Source organism: Argiope bruennichi, chromosome 8, assembly GCF_947563725.1.
Source record: "Argiope bruennichi chromosome 8, qqArgBrue1.1, whole genome shotgun sequence".
In the NCBI taxonomy this organism is placed as follows: Eukaryota; Metazoa; Arthropoda; class Arachnida; order Araneae; family Araneidae; genus Argiope; species Argiope bruennichi.
Window position 1 is genome coordinate 120,171,726 of NC_079158.1, and position 24,122 is coordinate 120,195,847.

Below are 24,122 nucleotides of genomic sequence, written 5' to 3' on the forward strand. Positions count from 1 at the left end.
TTTATATGAAATAATCCTAAAGCAAATAATAAATTTACAAGCAATTTTTGAGTTCTTTTAAATTACTTTTTTCCTTTTAATCTCGCATTTTCTGCAAACATTATTTTTATTATGCAAATGCAATATTTCTGCACACATATATTCTGAAAATAAATTTTCATCAATCCATAAAAGCGCACATATTTCCTATCCCCGTTTCAATAATTTGCCTTACTATCAAAACACTCTTAAGTTGTTAAGTCCCTTACTTAGAAACGATAGCATCAAAGCAAAAATGCTTTAACTTCAATGGTCTCCCCCCTCCATGCAACCTTCCAACTCATCAATTAAATGTCCGGAAGAAACATAAATCACTGATAAGTCCTTCATATCGTGCCCTTTTTATCTATCAAGGTAACTGCCCTTCTTTTGCCTAGCGACATTGCTACCCCTCCAAAATCCTCTTCTTCTCACCCTTCCTGTGTACAAACCGCAATAGAGAATAGCAAGGTCCACACAGTAGCTTCAGAATGGAAATAGTCGTGACCTCCCGGAATAGTAGGATCCACACGCTCGTTCGCGAACGCGAATGGGAATACTAGGGTCCATACAGTTGTTCGCGAACGTGAATGGGAATAGTAGGGTCCACAAAGGCATTCGCGAACGAAAATAGTCGTGTCCGCACAGTAGGTCGTGAACGAGAATAGCTGTGTCCACACAGTAGCTCGAGAATGGGAGTAGTAGGGTCCACACTGTCGTTCGCGAATGAACGACTTTTACAGAAAATGGTGACCTAAATCAGTTGTTCCACTTAGATGACCTGTTCGTTCGATCCATACTTTCCCGAACGACCACCTCTAATTTGAATCACACCCCTCTTTGAAAAGTATTGATCACTGGTATTTGGGACTGATATTGGTTACGGAATAACCACTCGTAAAATACTTGCCATCCTTAGGTCGTGGTGTGTCGTCCACACCGAAGAGTGTCTATTAAAATGGGAAAATGAATTACAACAAATGTGCCGGTGCCTTACCCATCGTATCCGGATGCACTGGACCCTACGCTTTGACCCTCGCTTCGTTGAATGGACTGGATCCTTTGGAAGGGAAGGCTCACGATATGTGCTAAGCTGATTCTCTCTGTTAATTGGCTGTGCAATAAACGTGCGTAAACAGTGCTTTCTCACGTGGAGTGTAGATAAGGGTTAAAGATTCGTTCTTTTGGATTGGCTGGTTTTGGATTGCAATTTTCTTTGTTTTTGTTAATTGATATTGTTTTCACACGTGTTTCCGGCGAAAACTGTCAACATCCTGGAACGTCAACTTCCGTTTTCCAGAAGTAAACAGAATTCATTTACGTTTCTTTTATTAATATTTTTCCCCACGTGTCTGGCCTAAAATAGCTTTTTTTTTAATATTTTAATTAAATTCCACTTGGCTCTTTATTTTCTTATTAATATAAATGCAAAAAAGTGAATGTATAATATTTTTAAATAAAATTTGTAAATGTTTCAATGTGATAATTTTTAATAATGTTTTGGGTCCAGCTTTTTTTTCTTCCTTTTCAATTTGTAAGTATTTTTCGAAATAAATGGCTTATAGCTATTATATTAATATTTGCCTTTAATTACATAAAATAATCATATGTTTTAAAAGTAGGTTTTCCTAATAACTAAATTATTTCCCCTTTCTTGTATTCATTTATACATAATTACACAGTCTGTGTTCATTTATATATAAAACTAAGAGTTACCTAAAGTAAAGCCTCCAAATTGAATAGTTTTTACTCAAATGGATACAATTTTTAACATTGTATAAAGCTTTGTAATGTAATTCATGTCAAAATCATCATTTTATGTCTCTTTGATTTCTCTGCATTTTGAAATTTAATGTATTGAAAGGAATTGCTCTTATATTTCTTTATAGTTTCTCTTGAGTAAAAAATGTTACTACACAATAACTCAAATATTGTATAAAGACATAGTTGTATATTTTATCAACTATATCTTTCATTTAATAAGTAGTGATAGCTATTTATGGCTTAAACATGTTTGAGATAATTATAAAAAGCTTATAACTAATGTCCTAATTAAAATGTTTTATGGAAAAATAGCAAAGATGTGTTTTCTTTTTCATAACTATATTAATTGTCTCAGATAACCAGCCGATTCAGCAGGGTTATTAGTTATTTTTAATTCCAGTTAAATCACTTAGATATAACTTCATATTCATGATACTGTGAAATTGTAAGCCACTTAAGATCTATATTTTAAAATTCTCTTACATATACTTCTTTCATTATGTACATAAAACTTGTGGAAGCCTGTTCTATGATAACACAGTGCTATTAAAAATCTAAATGTGTGGTTTATCTACATGTCTTTATTACTTTTTCATAATCTATAATTTTGATATAAACCTTTTTATATGTCTCATAAATTATACAGATATTTAACAAAATTCTTCTTCTTTAACTTTCAACATATAAAGAAAGTCATGTAGATGATGATACAAATGAAATAGTTTGAACTTCAGGGCAACTATTTTATCTATTATTTCAAATTAAGCAGCATATATATATATATATATATATATATATATATATATATATATATATATATATATTAAAAATCAGCTACAATTTCCATGACTATTAAATTGATATCATTAAATAATTTTTTTAATTTTGATTTTAATAATTTATTTTTGTGCTGTAGTATTTCAAAAGTTATCATAAAAAATATCAAAATTCTGCTTAATTTTTAATTAATTAGAATTATAAAAAAATAATTCACTGTGCACATTCCCACTCTCCAATGAATATATGTGCCAAATTTGGTAGTTGTAGATCAAATAGTCTCGCTTGTTGAGCATCAACACACATTCATTTTTATTAGTAGAATTATCATAGAATAACAGTTACTTTAATTAATGGAAAAGTAAGATGCTAATTAAGTACTGTCATTAATGAAGTACTGGCCTTTTGTCACATTTGACACTGTTTTTCTTTCCTTTCCCAACAATTTTGATGGCCTGTTTTGTTAATTACACTCATTATTGCTTGAAAAATTTCAATTTGGCAAATATAGGCATTGGTGTGCTTTATTCTCTTGTCTATCACCAGAGTATATAAGTGAGGAAGAACAGAATTTTAAAAAAAATAAAAGTTTGCAATTGTCAGAAAAAATCCAAGCTAATGGAATATATTGTATTTGGCTTCTGGCTAATTTTTACTTAAAACTGATATGAAATATAGTTGAATCTCTATTCAGCAAATGTTCATTTAATGAAGTCTTTGTTTTACAAAATTTTCCACTAAACCATGATTTTGAATGTTATATATGCTTCCCATTATGAGAGGTAATTTATATTTAATAAAATTTTTCTGACTTTATTTTTTGCAAGCATTTTGTGGTTTCCCATTTGTCAGTTTCAGCAAAATGTACCAAATGGATTGCATAATGTTATGCACCCTTGCTTCGTTATAGAAGGAACAGAGTTGTATAATTTTCTCTATATTGAAAATATCTCATGTTTTTTGCTAGCTGACATGGAAAAGTAATGACAATAATAATTCAGTGATGAATATGATAATAAAGTTTTTAAAAACCTTCACACAACAAAATGGTAACATCATTTGAGAGAATATGAGATTGACTACAATTTCAAAAAATATTTTACTAATGATATGTTTCAATCTTTGCAAAAATGTTTCACTTTCTTTCAAAAAATTTTTTTTTGCCTTTCAAATAAAGAACTTATTTGAAACCTGTATAGTTTTCACAATAATGATTGAGGTGACAGCAATTATAGACTATATAGAATAATATAAAATTCATTAAAATTATAAAAATATTTGGAATATTTTTTACTTTTAGTAATAAGACGTTTTCAGTGATCTTTGTATATAGTAATACATATTCTTGTTTCAGACTATGGCTTTTGAAAATATTTCTGGGCTGTCATTACTTTCACAATATGATGATCTTTGCAGACATGTTGATGTATTGAAACAGGGATGTGAAAATGGTGAGTTTTTAAATAATTTATGTATTTTATTGTTAACTCAAATTATCTCATAATCATTGATGTTTTCATTCAATTGAATAAGGAAAATTAAAAAAAAAAGTTAATGAGTCTTTTCTTGTATTATTTTTTTTAAAATATTGTGAAGAATAAATTTTATTTATTATAAATTCCTAAATTGCATTACTTTTAGATTATCTGATTTGAACACACTTTCTTATTAGTGCTTGCGCTTTTGGGATGTGCTAAAAAAATATAAACTAATATTTTTCTTGAATTATTGATTGAAGATTTTTTTTCTTTGTAATCTATGCAAGTATTTAACTATTATTAATGAAACATATATTCCAGAATTCAAACAATTTGTCCAAAATCTGCCAAAACTGCAACAAGAGCTGAGAGCTGCTCAAGCAGAAATTCATAAATTAAAAATGAGAATCAATGCTCTTGAAATGGAAAAGAAAGGATGTGAAGGTCAAATTAAACAACTTGAGTAAGAATATTTTCTAATTTTTAAATATTGTTTGAACTGAAATTTAATGATCTCTCTTTTTTACTAGTCTAATAAGTTGATATTTCCATTTTCGCTTTTTACAATCGTCTATTTAAATATTATCTGTTTTTATTTTATAATTAGCTTTATGCTGCGTAATTTTTAGCTAAAGTCGCCTTATATTTATGATGCTATTTTTAGTGCTGTTTTATTATGCACCATTTTGTTTATTTATTTTGATTAATTTATTTATATTGCTTTTTGTTGTATTAAGATTGATATTTTTAATTTATTTTTTATATAATTATTTTTAGAAGTCTATTTGGAGAGGAAATTAGCAAAAGGAGAAAACTTGAATCTGAAAACAAGATCATAGTATAGTTTAATTTTTTAGTTTATTTTTAATTGGTTTTTGAAAAATTAATTTAAAGAATTCAAATTGTGAAATTATAATTAATCATTTTCTTTCAGATTGCAAAATTTAAATTATTCAGTGCATTTTTTATTTGATAACTTTGCTTTTATTTCAAAAACTAAATTTAAAAAATTAGTTGATGCTTTTTTCTTTAAGAATACCAAAGTTAAATTGTTTTGCATTACAAATATATAATTTTTATATTTCAGTGTAATTAGCAGTATTTACCAGTTTTTATTTATTAATATTAAAATCACAACCTTTAACTATATTTCATTCAGATTTAATTTATATCCAGATTGTTAAAAATGGTTATATTTATAAGTTCATTGTGTTTGTTAATTCTTTAATAATGTAACTGTAAATTTGTTAGTTTATTTTTTTAAGAAATACAGTATGAAATCAGCAGTTTTAACCTGAAATTGTACTGGATGCTCTGTTTTGCTTCAAAGTTTTCATTAACTTTGGAATTTCATTTAAATCTGTTTCATGTATGAGGCTATATGTATTTTGTATTTCTGGTTCCATAGATATTTTTGCTAAATTATTATGAGAGCAACACAATCATCTTAGGGTATCTGGGAGATGTGTGCTCTTTGATTTATTTTTTCGAAATTACTAATTTTAGATTTGAAAGAATGCTTATTTTATAATATTTTTTGTAATATACGTTTTTTACTCTTAAACTATGCTTCAAGAAAAGTGAATATGTTGTTTTGCTTCAAAGATTTCATTAACTTTAGATCTTGATTTAAAACTGCTTTATGATTAATTTTAACTATTTTTTATTTATTAACTATTTTTATATTATATGTAAAATGCTGCATTTTCAGAGTTTCAGAACACCAAATTTATCATTAATTCACTTTAGTTTGGCAAAGTATTTTTATTTGAATTGCCTGAATTTGCCCTTTTCTTTCATTTCCCCATTTTTTATTTCTTTCAGTGAAAATAATAGCAAAATACGTTTTAAAAGCAATTGAAATTTTTCTAAAAGTATTGTACTCGTTTATTTACAATACAGTACCAAAAGTACAGCAATTTTAGGTATTTTTTAATTACTAAGATAATTTTATTGAAAATTCAGTATATGATCTGAATTATAAATTTAGCATAAAACAAAGTTTCTTGTAAATGCCACTGTACAAAATATTTTGCATCTTGCCTGAATATGTATATATGATTACATATTTTGCCATTTTTCTTACCTGTTAAATTTAGATGTTCAATTTTAGCATACATAAATATTTAGCTCAAAGCACTTAATATTAAAATGCTTTATTTCAAATGCAGTATAGTGAAAAATAATACAATTTTGCAAAAATTTTCAATATTTTAGTTTAAATTAAAATAATTTTCCATATTATGATATAAAAACAAGAAAATTTTTAATAGTTTTGCATTTTATATTAATAGTTTTTAAGCCAAGAAAGAGAGTATTCTAGGTAAATAGCTGGTTTCCAAAAAAATTTTTCAATAATATGGTTTACTGCAAATTTTATCTAATGTTATTCTAATAATGATATTGATTTTTCACCATTAATATATTGTGGCATTTGATTTAATTATTTTTATTGCAGTTTTGACATCTAAATACTTTTTGCAGAAAAATAATATATATATATATATATATATATATATATATATATATATATATATATATATAAATTTTCTTTTTTTAAAATTTATTGGTATTTGAAAGTGTGATTCTTTTAATAGGCAAAAAAATTAGCGATTATCAGTGATGTTATTTTGGCCCAAGGAAACCCTATTAATGCTGAAACAAAAGAGAAGGTAAAAATTCTTCTTAGTGACGAAGAATGTGGACACAGGCAGTACCTTCCTGGGTAAGATCATAATGTAAAAAAAAAAAAAACATTACATATTTTTTTTTCTAGACTAAAGTCACATTTTTAATTTAATTTTTTACATTTTTTTTCTTTTGCCAGATTAACTACTATTGAAGATTCTATTGGATCACTTTTGAGTTCTTCTGACTGTGACGATACTTTTGAACAATCAAGTCTAAATATTTCTTGTCCACAAAAAAGGCCCTTTACAAGAAATTATGGCAACCAGAGTTATGAGAAAAGAAAAAAGCTTGAGGTTTGGATATTCATTGATTTGTTATAGCATCATTTTATTTATTAAACTTTTCTGATTCTAAAATTCTTAATATGATTAATATGACTATTAGAAGAATTAAGTATGAATTGCATGAATTAAGGTAGTAGATATTTCTATGGATTTTTAAATTATATTTAATTTTTGTGACGATCGAATCTTTTACAATATTATCTGCCTTTATGTTCTCAATTTTAGCATTTTTTAGTTTATTTCATGTTTTGTTGGTCTCCTTAGATTAATTTGTTTATTAATATAGCAAATTTCAAGAATGCTACACCACTTTTCCTGTGGCTCCTTGAAATATGTAAAAGTAGGGTGTTTCTACATTTGATCAGATTTTCTTCAAAAAATAGTGTTATTGTTTATACAACATTTAATGGTGGAAGGAAAAACAACTATTCATTCTTAATTTATCCAGTTAATGTGGCAAAATTAGCTGGTTAAATCAAACAACACATTTATAATTTTTTACAAAGTATGAAATATCTCTAGATATGAAAGTAACCTCGGGTTTTGTGAAGCTTGAAGAGTTCAACCACAAGTTTGAATAAAGTTTAAGAAATTTCCTACCTAATATTTGAGTTAAGTTGAAAATAGATTTACTTGAAAAACTATAACTAAATTTGTCAATTTTTTCTGTTTTAAAGAGAATATTAAAGTTTGAGAAGTATTTAACAAGAATTAGCTAGTTATTTTGTAAAATTAAACTGTAATAAATGTTATGTTTTCTTTTCAGGTTGTAAAAGCATAAATTAAAATATTTTTTACTTCTGCATTATCTTTAATAAAAAGATTTAGGTTTTAGATAAATTAAAAGTTTTATTCTCTTTGATTAATTTCTCATCAACAGTGCTATATTTTTATTCTTCATGGTTATTTTAATAAAATGAACATCAAGTATATGTAAATAAAAGAAGACATTATATTTTCTTCATCAATTAACTAATGAGAGAATATGTAATTTTATGTTGACATTTGTATATATTCTAACTTAATACTTCATATACAGGCACAATTTCCCTCATTTTTGAATGTGTAATTTTGAATTTTGAACAGGCAAATCCAGTTTTTTTCACGTACTAATGAATTTGATAATATGTGAATAAATAAAACAGAAATAAAATCAATAAATAAAAACAAATTAGTAAGTAAATAAAATAAAACACGATTTCCTTCAAAGTCACAGAATCGAATCTGAATTTACTTCTGTCTACCACTCAAATGAGATTAATTTTCTGTTTTCAATGTTTTGTTTTTTTTTGGACTGTGATCACAATTCCCCATCTACAATGTTTTAACTGAGCAAATTGCGAGTCATCTTTTGTAAGATATTTAAATTTCTTTATGTTAAGGAAGAAAGGATCCTGTATATTGAATATTTTTGTTCTGTACTGTCTCAATTGATAATTGCAATTCAAACATATATGAATCCACTTTATAATTTTTTTTTATCTACGACTTTAACTATAAATGGTGAATTAACAATATTTATGCAAACATCAATGAGTTATAAATGTATGTCAAAGAACAATCAAATAGAATTTTGAAATTACACAATTCTTGTCATTTTCTCAAATAATAAAAAAATGCTGATTTGATATCTATAAATTTGCATATTTCTGTGGGGAAAAAATAATCTGGAAAAGAAGTGAAATTCTTTCCTTCGTTTTTTTTTAAATAAAATTATACAGCAAGTTAAAGCATTATTAGAAAAGTAAATCTATGTTTTATAGCCCTCAATCCAAAGATTTAGAGATTCAAAAATAATTGCTTACATTCAACTTTTTTTTTTTTTTTTTTTTTTAATCCTTGAGAGGATCTTAATGTGATGAAAACGATTTGCATTTAAAAGCCTTTATAGGAATGATAAATAGGAATGATAAATTTTTTAAGAATAATTTAAAAATAGAAAGTTTTTCTATAATAGGATGAAGAAAACTAGAAGTAATAATAATAATATTATATATATTCCCATTTAAAATCTTATGCTGCAATTGAAATAAATTGAAGAAATTTTTCTCTTAGAAAACTGTTACATCCCAGTTTGCTACAGATCAACAGCCAGATTTAATCAAAATTGATAAGGTTCCAGAAGTTGAAAAATGTCTAGATGTACTGAGCAGTAGTGAACTGAGCTCAATTTCATCCACAGAAGCACCAGTTTCTGCACACCAATCAGGTATTATGTATAGCTTTGCAGACAATATTTTTTAAATGTATTATATATTTATATATATATATATATATATATATATATATATATATAATTGTTCTTTCTTTTATAATCATTTGCATGCAATCAATTTCTTCTTTATAATGCTGTTTTGCAATACTGCTTGGAATGTTACCTATTTTTTTTTTACTTAAAAAACACTATTGAATTTCTTGAGTTTTCATCATCTTTTAAGTATTTGTACTTGAATGGGTTTTGAAGAAATTAGAATTCTGTAGAGCATTTATTTTTATTTGCTTTTTATATATCTGTTATAAGTTATTAATTTTTGTGGAAATTTGTGGACATTTTTCAAACGTTGGAGTATTGTTCCTTAAATATTAGAATGCGATACTTTTTCTTTCTTTTTATTTGTTCATTCTAATTTTGATTTGTTCTTAATTGCAAATTTCTACTATTAAATTTCTAAATTAACACATAAAGAAATCAGTTAGCATATATGCAATACTAAAATATATAATTTTGATATTTTTAAAATCTAATTTATGATATATATCATAAACTATTTTTATATCTGTGGAATATATATTAATAGAATTTCATAATATTTGAGAAATATATTTCTAAAAACAACTACTTTCAATTAGATGATTTTTTTCATAGATATATATTGTTGTCATTTCCAAAATATACTATTGAAATATATCAAATTTAGCTTAAAAATATGTACTCTCATTGCAGATTGTGAATTGATGAAAAGTTGCAGTTACAATCTTCGCAATCGCACAAACAGAAGCACCACTTTAAAGTAATTCTGAATTTTTATTATTTTTATAATATTTTTTTTTAAATAATCAAAATTATAAAAATTTTATTTTATTTATTGCAGTTTACTACGAAATCGATCTGACATTATAAGATTACCTACCCAAGACCATTGCTTTGTTTCAAAATCAGCTGTTCGATCTGAGAGATGTTATTCTTGTGACAAACTTATTGGATTTTGTAAACAAACTCTAAAATGCAATAATTGTAAAATGACATGTCATCCAGAATGCAAAAATCAGTGCCCAGCAATATGCATTCCTCTTACCCCTTGCTCCACAAAGGGCTCAGAGGTAAATCTACTTTAAACTTACAATTATAATATTTTTCAAATAAAATTGTTCTAAAAAAAATTGATTCTTTTTTAAATTTTTACTGTCTAATTAATAAGCAGATGTTGATCTTGATTTCTTAGTGCAGTAACAAGTATCATAGGTTTTAAGGAAAGATATCATAATTCTTTTGATCAATTTTATGAAAATTTAAAATTATAAGTCTTGAGAATGAGATGCTATTCTGTCACTTTAGTAACTATCTTCAGAAGTGTTTTAGTTACTTTAAAAATGTACATTACCACTTTATTCCAGTACTATGTATGCTTAAATTGTTTTATCATTTCCATACTCCCACTAAACTTTTTATCTACCCTAGTAAAACTTAATTTTAATAAGATATTTTTCTTGCTACTTTTTTAATTATAGTTTACAAAATGATTGTTAAATTATTATTTTTTTGTAGTAATATCTTGTAAAACATATTTTATTTTCCAGTAAATTTAACAAACGTAAAAAAATAAAAGTTTTCTGCTTATAATATCATTGCATGCAGTTTCCTATTTGCTCTATTTTTACTTTTTTAAGTACTCTTGCATGCTTTCTGTATAATTCTGGCTAATTCATATGAATTCATGCTTTTTTTCTTTTTGAATAATTTGTATGTATTCTTGCATGTTTTCTATACAGTTATGGAAAAATAACATAAAGATTTCACTATCTATTCCAGAGATTCATAATTATCTTTAATATTAATACTCAGCAAAATAAATGAATAAAAGTTAAATATTTTACAAATTAAGAAAAAGTTTTACCCTCTGTAAGATACTACCATTTTCTTAAGCAACTTAGATATATTTTTTCATTCTTGAAATTATAATTGCTTATTATTTTGATCTTGAGTCTTTAAGAAATAGATAGTAATGGACATTCTGCCTCAGTCACTTAACCTCAAGCACTTGAAATTGCAATTGCAATCTAACAGATCTCTGTCCTGAAATCAGATTTTATTTTTTAATCTGTTTTAAATTAACCTTTAATATAAAATTTATATTGATAGTATTGTTCTAGAAATGAGGAATATTTGTATAAATTCAGTGTACTTGATACTGTCAACAGTAGCAGATAATTCTGGTACACCCAAATGCAAAAAAAAAAAAAAAAAATGTAAATAATATTAAATGTTATGTTATAGGAAAAAAATCAATTCAGTGAACAAAATGTGTGAATCCACAATAATCTCACAGCAACCAAAGGATGGTTAATTGTAATTATTTTTTTAATGCAGAACTCCACCAAAATATATAGCTAAAATGTTTTTATTGGCCATAAAAATTAACCAAAAAGTCATTGAACTTTTCTTTTTAACTTGACAAATTTATTGCCAGTAAAACATTAACAAGGTTCTTAAACCAGAATATTGGTCTGAGATTTTCTGTCACTTTAAATTTGTTATAGTCATTAATAAAAAAAAAAAAAAAAAAAAAAAAAACCTTTTTTTTTGTTTTTTCTTTCATATCAGAAGGATAGGCCAATCCTGCAAAGGAAAAAAAATGAAATGATTATACTTAAGATGCTTATTTATAACATAATAATAATTAAAATAAAAAACTGATTAGAATTGAATTGCTTATGAAAATGATAAATACAAGTAATACTTTTTTTTTAAATATTCCATACTTTTTATATTTCTAATTTTATTTGTTAATATTTGATGCCTATCAAAATTAATATTGATCAGTATATCAAAATTTTTGACCAAAATCACTTGTTATTAATTTTTTGAGTATTTTAACTATCTATTTGAATTATTAATTTCCATAATATCATAATTAAAGTTGTTTTATTTCCCTTATTTATTATTCTTATTATTTTTACTAAATTATTATAATATAAATAGTATAGATCAAAACTTATTTATTGTTGGCATTCAATTATACAAATTAAAAATAAAAACTTTAGTTTAAAAAAAATCAAGCATGGAATCGTAGAAATCCCTATACCTAATATGAAGAAGTATAAAATAGTTATAGAGGTTTAGTAGACTTGTGGAATGGCATTTTATTGCCTTGTAGTTGTGATTAGAAGATTTATTTCAAGCTAGTTTCAGTATGATTCATAATATCTTTATAAAGTAGCATATATGTGAGAAAAATACTGTTTCATATATCTGTAATGATATCTCTTAATCTTATTTAAATTCTAGTTAATTTCTTCATTTTTATCTTAATTTAGCCTAAATTTACTTTATTCTAAAATGTTCTCTTATTCTCTGATCCAGTTCTACTTTAAAAAAAATTTAATTAATTCTGCATATGCTCTATAAAATTGCGCATTTCAGCATTTTCTCATGTCTTAAGCTAAGGGATAAAAATCCCTAATACTTGCTACATTCTTTTAAAAATACCCAAATTTTCCTTTCTTTAGCCTACATGTGTCAAAGAAATAACTATCAAAATCTCATAGTTTTTGCTCTTGTGTCACAGTGTCGTTTGATTTATCACTTATCGTTTTTTATCTGTATAAATTATGCCTCCCATTGTAAATGTTTAAAAATTTCAAAAGTTTCTTCTTAGAAATGCATCTGCTAAAATATGTCTACATCCACATATGCACCTATCATAAATTTAAATTAAAAGAAATCAGTATCAAAAATACAATATCTTCCATTTGTAATGTTAATGAAAAAATATAATACATTAAATACATTTTGAAATTTTTTTAATGATCCTCATAATATATATAATAAAATATACCAATTTTAAAACAAGTAATAGAAAATTCAATAATTAATAAGGCATCAAAAATTAGAAAGTAGTATTTTACCATTACATTATGAAATCTTAAAACTCCTAACTATGCACTTGTTTTATCATTTAAAACTGAATATTTTTGGTAAATTATTTGCATCTTTTTGCAATTTATATGTGCTATATGAAAAAAAAAGTAAAAGTCTTTTTAATCTAATTACTCTATTGTTTTTTTTTGTTGTTGTTTATGCATTTTTAAAAAAACATTTAAGTTTTTTGCCTTATAATATTAATTTGGAAATTAATTCATTTTGAGAATAGGTGAAAATAGGATCATGTATTGAAAAGATCTTGGATTCTTCCACATTTTTATTTTACATTATTTTTAAAAAAGAAATCTTTTTTTATAATGAATGAACTGCAAGTGTTTAGCCATCTGAATTTGTTTGCTTCGAGTTTCTTGTGAATTTAGATTTTATTATTTTTCCATATGCAATAACTTCACAATTCTTGAGACAAGCCAATTCTGGCTCATAGCTATATATTTGCTTATATGTAAATTTAGATAGACAACTTATATACTATAATTATAATTATAACTTATTATAGTATAATTGCACTAAGTAGAAATTAGTTCCTAGCTGACTACAAAAATCCAAGCTTGTTTTATGTTTAATGCTTTTCCTAACTAATGAATATGTTCTGGCTTCCCTATTTGCAAATAAAATTTTGCCTCTCTCGGTTTTTTATGAATATTCTGTTGTTGTCTGGAACAATTAGAGAGAAGGCCATGCAGATTGCATTGATAAAAGTAGACTTGTAAATGTTGTAAAAAATATTGAAGAAATCTTCAAATACTTAAAAATTAATCCTTCAGGATATTATTTGGATTACTCGATTATTAATATTTTATAACATCTTATTTTTAATATAAAACTTTTATAGAATATAATTGAAATATCTGAAATATATCCTTTTGTTATTTTTCAGAGCTTAATTTCTGATTACACATCATCTACATCATCTATGATTCCTTCTCTCATAATCCATTGTGTCAATGAAATTGAATCTCGTGGTCTTAAAGATATTGGTCTTTATCGCATATCAGGGATGGAAAAAGAAGTGAAAGATATAAAAGAAAAACTTTTGAAAGGAAAGAATTTGATAAATCTGGTAATATGCATTTAATTTTTTATTAGTTAGATAAAAAAAATTGTCCTTTAATTTAGAATTCACTGAAATAAAATATCTTCATACTTCAGATAGCTTTGATGTATAGAAAATTTTTTTCAGTAGAGATGATATTAATATAGAATATTAAAAATAAATCAAAATGTGAATTCATAGAATATTTCATATTTAAAACTAGAGTAAATTATTAGAATTATCTTTTTTTACCCCTATTTCTTGCATTTAAAAAATGGAAAAGGATATAATTTACTTTTTATATTAAGTAAGGTTTTTAAATTTACTTTATACTAATGTTTCATTTGTACATTTATTTTAAATCTCAATTTATTTTGTGAATTATGAATTGTGTATTTTAATTTTAGAATATTCTTTGATCGGCATTTGAATTGCCATAAAAACAAATTTCTCTCTGATGCATTATTATATTTAGATGCTTACCATTATTAGTAATAAGGGTGGTACTTGAATAGTTATGTATTGAGGAAGTATTTTTAAAAGACCATTTGACTTAAAAAGTACATAACTAAAAAAAAAAAAAAATCTTTGTAAATGAAGAAAATTGTGTATTGGATCTTCAAAGATTGAAAAGTTTATTTTTACTAAGCAAAGAAAAGCAATTTATCTGTAATACTTTGATAGTGAGTTATTCAAAATTATATAATTAAATCAGCATTGTTATTATCAATGAAAATTTTAATTAATGCAGGAAAAGTTTATTAACATATTATAATGAAGTAAGTTATCTTAATATGGCTTTTGCACAATTGATTCATTTAGATAAAGTTTATTTTTTAACCATTAGAAACAGATATATTGTGTGGTGAAACTCTATGTTTAGAACAAAAACTTCAATTCCTTATAGTTCTTTCTCCCTTTGATATCTAAGAGCATATGCTCCATCATTTGTTTGTGATGGAGCTTTTTATTTGTAACCTTTATTTATACTGTAGAATTTCTCTAACTGTGGTATATATACATATATTACATTAATTTTTATGATGCAATTTTCTTACAAAATATTTTAAATGATATAGAGTGATTTCCAACATTCTACTTTTAACGTTATTATATATTTCATGTCATAAAAATATCGTGAATAAATTTTAAAAAGATTACTTTTAAAAGATTGCAATTTTTAGTTTAAAAATAAAATGAACTATATAAAATTTTTAATTCTTTGCAAGACATCATATCTTTGAAAAAATGGATTTCAGCCATACTTAAAGATGGAATATGGAACACAGCAGCCATTCGAATCCGGTTTTTAATTGAAAGTTATGAAGATAATATGTATAGACCTAAAGACCAAAAATGAAATAAAATTAAAAGATATCAAAATTGGTTGCAATGTAGTTTTCTTCTGATTAATTCTCATTATTAATAAAGGTTAATATTTACCGTAATGTATTATAACTCACTATTTACTGTAATATCTATTATATTCATAATTTATTATTTTGTAAAAGGTATATTAATGAATGAAATTGAATAATATAAATTTAAAATGTTTTATTTTGTGATTGTAAGATACTTAAGGGATGCATTGACATTTAAATGTGAAATGTTTATTTAATAGTGTATATATTTTTTATTCATATTTATGTGTTGCAGAAAATTAAAAAGTTGGAGAACCCCTAATATCTGTCACTAACAATGGCTAAATGCATATTAATTTCTGTGTCATGTTAAAGAAAAAATTAAAGAAATACTCATTATCCATCCTTGAACATATTTAATAGATTACAACACATTTTTTATTTTGAACCATATAACATGTGAATTTTCAACTATTCTTTGTTGGTAAAAATCATATCACTTAAAATATAAAGTATTAAAACTGCATATATTTTTAGTTCTTTGTTTATTTTTTGCAAAAATTAATTTATATGTTTATTATTTTTGTTATAACAGAAGAAAGTGCACATTCACGCTCTTTGTGGAACAATTAAGAGTTTTCTCCGCTCATTGAAAGAGCCTTTAATTCCAACATCAGCATGGCCGACTCTCGTGAAAGTTACAGGTGACTTTTTTTACATGCTTTTATTTAACTGAACTTAAAGTTAAGCCTTATGGAACTGGAAGAAGGGAAAGTTATTTTTGTAAAAAATATATGCTTTAAAAGAGCCTCCTATTCAGTTTTCATATCTTTTTGTCATTAATGGCAAAAATATCCAGAATAAATAATTTGTGTTTACTATGAAAACACAATTTTTACTATTTTTTTCATTATGATAATGAAAAAGTATAATATAAAATATACCTAAAAGTTATTTAGGCTACTTTATTAAATATAAAGGAGAATATTTCATTGTAAAGTTAATTTTTTGAATTTTCTATTGGCGTTAAAAACTATTTGTTTTGCTGAAATCATATTCTTTAAAGTTAGCATGGAAGTGCCTTATTTTGCCAAAGTTTTACTTAGTTTACAATTAATTAGAATTTCGAAGTTTAAAAAAATGACTTTGAGATATACATTCTCACATTCCAAAGAATTTCATAACTGTATGTCTGGTAGTTTACTCAATGCATATTTTTTAATTACTAATGGAGATAATGTTATAAATGATAAAATAATCAAAAAGCAGAAAATATTTTAAAAATTCTGCTTTTAAGTATACAAATAAAAATATATTTAAAAAAACTATTTTGATTAAATTTATAAATATTTAAGTCTTGTCATCGCTGTATTCAAATATGAGTTTTCATAGACCTTTCTAAATTAGCAAACATATAAAATAGTTTCTTTAGCAGTCTAAAACAGAATTTTTTGAATTATGATTGTGAACACCTCTTGTCTCAGATTATTAAATGTATATAAAAAAATGGTGAAGAAAACTATCAGCTTTAAAGACTTCATTTTAAGTAGCTAAATATTTTTAATGAAAAGAAAAATCTTTGAACATTTTGAGAAAATAGTGAAAAAGATTTTTTTTTTTTTAATTATAACAAATGGCGTATGTAAAAGTTTGGACTTCCTTAATCTTATATCTTATTATAATTATATAAGATTCGATGGTTGTAAACTATAATAATTTTTTTGTTTTAACATTGGAATCTCTAGTAATGTTGATTTACTGTAACATATATATGAATTAATGTATATATTATTTTCTTTTTCCTTACAGAACAGAAAGATAAAAATAGGAGTTTGCATTTATTGTACAATCTTGTTTGTGATTTGCCACAACCTAATAAGGAAACACTTGCTTTTTTGATGCTACATCTTCAAAGGTATCATAGTTTTATTTTAATATGCTGGTATTAGAGTAAAAACAGTTTGTTTTTAATTTAATTACAGATAAAGCTGAGTATATTTTTTATTATTGCTGTACTTTGAATATATTATTTTTGAGTGGGAGATGGCCGCTTGTTTTCAAACATTTTCTACTTTATGTTAATATATACATATCCTATGTATGAGAATTAAGTTTAAAGAAAGGATCTAAGATTCTCAAATTAATAATTTAAAAAATTATTTTACATTGTTTACTTTCTGAATAATTTATCTTTAAAATATTTGAAAGTTTGTGTCATTCAAAAATACACAAAATAAAATGTTATTTTATGAATTTGCAATTCTTTAGTTGAGTACTAATCATAATATACCTGTGAAACAAGGCAATAACTGTTTTGGCATCTAATAAGCTGTATGGTGCAGCCAATTCTTTTTAGCTTCTTTAACCATAAAAGCATGATAGATATGTTGCTTGCTTATACCACCAGAATAAAGACTGACAGTGCAAGAGGTTAAAATATTTTCTGTGGTGTTGGATGTTTTCCCCTCTATAGAATATACTTTATGTCATATGTTTTCCTATTTTATTTTTTAAAGCTAAACACTAAATAAAAAATATTTACTCATTTGACTAAAAACAAGACAACCGCTGCATTAAATTAAAAATGTATTTTATATTGAAATAGAAAATAAAGTACCATAACATATAAAAAAAGTATACTAAAGATTATTTAGAAAATTATTTTTAAATATCAAATGTCTAAATCTAAGGGAGAGTGCAACATTTAGAAGTGCAAAATTTATTTGAAAGGAAAGGAATAAAATGTCTTAATTCCTAAATTGTTCTACATATTATCTAATTATACATCTACTTATGATTATTATATACATCATTTATTTTTTTAATGTCAAAAAGTAATTTTTTTTTAAAGAATCTTCTCGTAAAATGTATTTTACATAATTTTTGTGTGTTTTATTAACTTTTTATTTTGTCTGTGAACTACAAACTTTTGTCATGTTATGTCTTGGAAAAGTTCTATTGTAGCACCCCTTGAGCAGAGAGCGCCCCCTTGTGGCGTTTTACAGAAGACAAGCAGTTGAATGGCAGACCTGCACCCTGAGGTCGACTTTTTCCCTATGAACAACCCTTGCGTTAACACCGAAACCGTGGAATCCTTCCACAATACTGTTCTTTAACCTAATTTTCTATGTGTCTGTAATAATAAGTGTTTGTGAATTTTGTAGTGTAGCTGTGTTTTTGAAGATTAAAAATAGTGTACTTAAAACCGGCAGTTCCTTAGAAATCCACGACACACCACTATACTAATAATTTTTTATACTCATTGTAAAATAAACAAATTCTAACCTAGTTTTCATTAAATGTTTTAATCAAAAGCCTGCATTATTTAATGAAAGAATGCTTCAGAAAGCAGATTGCAAAGTAAACTTCTATAATTTAAACAAATAATTGATAATTTTTCTCCCATGTACTGTATATTTATTAATATAATTAGTAGTTAATAATATCCATCCTGTTACAGAGTTGGCGAATCTACTAATTGTAAAATGCCTGTAGACAGTCTTGCAAGAGTTTTGGGGCCAACAATAATAGGATATTCTTCACCTTCATTGTCAAATTCAAATTTATTGAAAGAAACAGCACAACAATGTTCAGTATGTATTTTATGATTATGACATAATTAAATCAAAGTCAAATGATGCCTATGAAAATGTAACTAATTATCTTATTATGCAATATTACTATCACTATGGAATTTTATTACTAATAAATTATATGTACCTAATGATGTGCAATTGCTTTTTAGTATTTTAGTTTATTTAGAAATTGTACTAATTAAAGGGTTGAGATAAAGCTTATCTTTTCATGCTGTTGTTAGATTTAACTTTTGAACAACAATCTTAATGTATATATAAAAGATGATCGTTGTTCTCTACATCTCTTCCTAAATAACTGTTTCAAATTCAGTCATGGTTTGCATGTTTCATTCAACAATAGAAAGAATGCTATCAATTTTAAAATTAATTGACTATTCAATTAATTAGATGTAAATTGATAATTAATTTGCTGTAGTAAATTTGGAACAAACTGTTCTACAATAAATAATTTTATAACATCTTATTATTTAATATTTTACCTTTAGAATGAAATTAATTTTAGTCTCTTATGCAATTTTTCCTTCAGTTTTTATAAATTTTTCAAAATTTAGTAATAAAATAAAATCAGATAGCTTTGAAATAAAGGAATTTATTGATATTCCATTTGCTAGGCAACAGTGAAACTTTGAGAATGCCTGAATTACTCAATCTTTTTGATATTTACAATTTTTGAAATAATTCTTGACAACATTTTTATTGATTTTAAAATAATTCTAAAGATTAAATAAATTTCATAATAAATTCATTTTTAATAAATATTAAGAATAAAATTCGAAACAATAGAAAGATTTTTTTAATATTAAAATATTTTATATAAAATAAGCATTTGCCATCAATGTCATTTTTAAAGTGTTTATTTACAAATATATTGATATTGACCACATATCCAAAAGAGGCAAGAGAATATTTCTTCCACTAATGGACGAGTGGCAGTTTTAATTTCGGATCTGAAAAGTTTTATGTTTGAGACCCTATTCCATCAAAATATCTATCATATTTCTGGCATTTGTGCACATTAATTTTTTCAAGGTTATAAATTTTCATGTTGGTACGGCATGGAGGATTGTAGTATTGTATTGCAACTTTGCCTTTACAGTTTGAAATTACAGTGTCTGTATTTTGTAGTTTCAAATTCATTAATAGAATTAAACGGAATAAAATATTTTAAAAAACTAATTGAACTTATTGTAATAATTAATTCTACTAATAAATAGCGATTTAAATAATGAATAACTGAACTAAATACTTTGAATTTATTATTGAATAAAAATGAAAATTTTCGCAAAGGCAAAAAATTTTAGAGCTGAATTTTCTCCTGTTTGATTGTAAAAAGAATACTTCATTATTATTATTATTTTGCTTTGTAGGTTATGAAGAAACTGCTTATACTACCTTCAGATTGCTGGCAAAACATTTTAAGCAAAGTTTCTGCCAATTCCAAATCATTTTCAATAATTTCTGCACTAAAAACATCAAATTCAACATCAAGTAAGATATCAGAGCATCATGGCTGTTTTATAATTCATTGTTACACATGTTTGTTTATTTTTATTTTGTTGAAGTGATGGAAATCCACATTTAGTAAAAAATAAATTTGACGATTTACTCATACTTAACATTTTATATACTCTACAAATATTTCTGATGTACCTATCCCTATGTCAGTGATAATATCTTTTTTTTTCTCCCAAAATCTAAAGTTTTTTAGCCACTTTTATAATCCCTTCCCCAAATAAGATAATATACATAAGGATATCTCTTAATCTAGTTTAAATCCTAATTAATTAACTATCTTTTTATCTTAAATTGGCTCATATTACTTTATTCTAAAATTTCCTTATTTTCTGACTCAAACTCTACTTTTTTATTTAGTTATTTCTAATACACACTCTAAAAAATTGCTGACTTGGGAATTCTCACACTAATTTCTAAAGATATTTAAGATTTCCTTTCCCGAATCGACACATCATTCAACAAAATCCCTATAAGAATATCTTAATTAAGGAAATTAGGGGATAAATTTCACTTTTTCCTAGTGTGTAGCATTTTTATTTCAGATATGAATTAATATTAAAATTAATTGACATAAATATTTTGTATCAGATCTGAATTCATATTTAAATTCATTAGATTAAATTAAGATACAACGATGCTAGTATATGCATTAACATCTTTGAAAGTGAGTGATTTTGAAATGCTTGATGTATCCATTACATTTTCACTATTTTTTTAAATATTTTTTTGTTATTCATGTATACATGTGTCATAAAGTACTTTTTTATTGTGAATATGTGCAAAATAAATAGTTGTTTTGTAATATTAAAGCAATATAAATTTTTAAAAAATATTCTAACATGATTACTGCAAAATTTTCAGTTTCTGAAGATTCCAGAATCGGGCCAGTGTATGCTTCTGTTGCGAAAGACAGACTTAAGGATAGGTAATATATATACTCTTACCATTATATAAAATTATATTCAATTTTAATCAGTACTTTATAGTTAGATGTATCTTTTAAAATTTTAAGGTTATGCCCAGACGTTAAACAATTTTTGCTGATAAATGTTAATGAAATATGTGCAAAGCAAAATACTGCTCATTTTCTTTTGTTTACATATAAAAAATTATATGAAAGTATATTTAAGCATAAATATTTAGTTTGACATATGTAGTTAAATATTAAATTTTTACTTTAAACACGAATTCATGGATCACACATATTTATATTATTACATTTTATTTTTAGATATATTTTAATATTTTTCTTTCTTTCTTTTTTTAGGAAGAATAAAAACTCGCCAAGAAGTTCTTAGGAATTGAAAATGCATTTTTGAATTAAAGTATTGATTGGAAAATTAAAAAAAAAGAAAAAAACCTTTTTAAAATATAGTTTTTATTTTTAACTAGTTTGTAATGGTGAATGATGGTATCAGTAGATCAGAATGTCCATCAGTTTTAATAAGTGAAAAGTATTGAATTTGGTAGCAAAAGTCATATTTTTTGTCTCATACAGTAAAAAAAGTTCGTTTATAAAGTTTTTAAATGTTAAGAATTATCTTTTTTATAAAATAAGGCGATCTACTTATGAAAAATAATTTCGCAAAACATTTAAAAATCTCTCTCTTTTTTTGTCAATTTATCTTTTGTATTAAAATATTGTTTGTTGGAATACTTAAAGAATCAGTCAGATAAATGCAAATAAATTTTAAGAATTTATAACTAGTAATTTTAAATATGTTGAATGATGCTTTATGTTAGTCAAATTTCAAACCTTGTAATTTTGTAACTTTCAAAAATTGATGCATTTTTTTATGCAGTTGTATGATCCTTTTTGAATTTGATAATTACCATATCTCCTGTAGAATTTTACATTTTTTTTTCTATTTGTTGAATTGTTTTTATGTATACATTATGGTTATGCTGATTGGTATAAATCAATTGAAAACTTTTCAGTTTTTAATATAGCAAAATATTAGTATTAAAAATGTTGACTTTTTATTTTAACCATTTTATTATAAGTGAAATTTCTCAATTTTAGTTTTACAAATGGTGCTTTTTTAAGAGTATATGACTAGTCTATAACTTAATATACCTCATTACGCACAATCAAAAACTTGTTTTATTCATATATTCCTCATTATTTATTCTTGTTTTATTGAATTTCTTCACTGTGCCAAGATCAACCCCTTTGTTAACTTATATTTTATCATATTGAATCAAAAGCCTATTTTGTTCATATATTCATTATTTATTCTTCTCTATTTGTTTTACTGTTCCATAATCAAATTTTTGTTATCGGTGAGATAGGTTTTCATATAGCATGAATGTTCTATTCAAAAGGTATTCTTACCCCCCCCCCCCTCGTCTTTTTTTTTTATCTACTTAATAATGATCTGGTACTCCAGCATATTATATTTTTTTAAATTTTGAATATATAATTTATGTTTCAAGAATAATTTTTTTAGTTATAACACTTTATTTATAATTGGAAAAAAATTGCTCAATCATGGTATTATTGACACATTTTAAATTCTTTCTGAGATTTTAATATAATTTTGGATTACCAGAATGACATATATATGTTTTGCTTTTAATTTCAGCCTGAAAGGATTACAAAAATTTGTTTTAAAATTTTCTTTGTGATGTATGTTGTGTATTTTCAGTTTTATTTGTTGTTTTGCCAGTGATGTTTATTTATTAAAAAAATCACTACCCAGGCTCTTTCATTAATTTCAAAATGCTGAAAAACTGGCAGAATTAAATGCATTTTTAACCCTTTTTGAGGTTGTGATGCATTGTGGCATCAGCGGAAAGACAAAGTAAAAGTTTTCAAATTTTCTTTGTAATAGAAAATGTGAGGTTAGTTTTCAGCTTTATTTGTTGTTTTGTCAGTATTGGTTTTTCTTTTCATTAAAAAAAAATCACTATCCAAGTTCTTTCATGAATATTGCTTTTATATATAAGTTGTAAATTGTGCATCATTTTGTTTGTACAAATTAAAATACAGATGTTGTGATTTGCTTTAATATTTTGCCTTGTTAAATCTCTTTGAGATTAAAGTCTTTTAATAAAATGAGCAAATTTATTGTTTATGAATTACTTTTAAAATGTGTTTGTCTATTTTAAACTAAAATACATTTTAATTGGATTAATTTAAATATTTTAATTCATTACTTATTATATCAGTAAAAATCCTTTTAATTGGCTTTAAAAAGTAGGGCATTAGATTACTTATTGTATAAAATAATTGCCACTGTTTTTGCTTTAACAATGCAAATTTATATACCTCATCTCATTACTATCAAAAATATGATTTTAAAAAATGCTCGCTTTTTTGTTTTCTCTAAAAATAAGATAAAAGTTTTAAAAATTTAGTTGTTCATTATCCATAAGGAATCTTAAATACCAAATTTGGGAATTTCTATTTCATAACATGTATATTTTTTCAATATCAAGA

The 24,122-nt window shown here is 24.7% G+C and overlaps 1 protein-coding gene across 2 annotated transcripts; it reads left to right on the forward strand.

Moving 5' to 3' along the window:
- Positions 1 to 1,105: 1,105 nt before the first annotated feature.
- Positions 1,106 to 22,355, forward strand: LOC129981806 (rac GTPase-activating protein 1-like). 2 transcript variants are annotated; one of them, XM_056092823.1, is made up of 16 exons: positions 1,106 to 1,320; positions 3,914 to 4,010; positions 4,359 to 4,500; positions 4,815 to 4,875; positions 6,635 to 6,762; positions 6,865 to 7,021; positions 9,068 to 9,221; positions 9,957 to 10,023; positions 10,105 to 10,333; positions 14,053 to 14,235; positions 16,165 to 16,273; positions 17,379 to 17,484; positions 19,030 to 19,162; positions 20,533 to 20,653; positions 21,542 to 21,605; positions 21,948 to 22,355. In XM_056092823.1, the coding sequence occupies exons 2-16, from the start codon at positions 3,917 to 3,919 to the stop codon at positions 21,976 to 21,978; spliced, it is 1,779 nt and encodes a 592-aa protein (XP_055948798.1). In that variant the 5' UTR covers positions 1,106 to 1,320; positions 3,914 to 3,916; the 3' UTR covers positions 21,979 to 22,355. The 2 variants fall into 2 exon arrangements, with proteins under 2 accessions (XP_055948798.1, XP_055948797.1); XM_056092822.1 differs by lacking the exon at positions 1,106 to 1,320 and adding an exon at positions 1,384 to 1,552.
- Positions 22,356 to 24,122: the final 1,767 nt, after the last annotated feature.

What these genes read in the sequence shown, in the direction of transcription:
- LOC129981806 (XM_056092822.1), top strand. Translation starts at nt 1,514, where the DNA reads ATGTTTTGGGTCCAGCTTTTTTTTCTTCCTTTTCAATTT. An exon ending in GAAACAGGGATGTGAAAATG is followed by an intron (nt 4,011 to 4,358) that starts GTGAGTTTTTAA and finishes CATATATTCCAG; the next exon opens with AATTCAAACAATTTGTCCAA. An exon ending in GCTCCACAAAGGGCTCAGAG is followed by an intron (nt 10,334 to 14,052) that starts GTAAATCTACTT and finishes GTTATTTTTCAG; the next exon opens with AGCTTAATTTCTGATTACAC.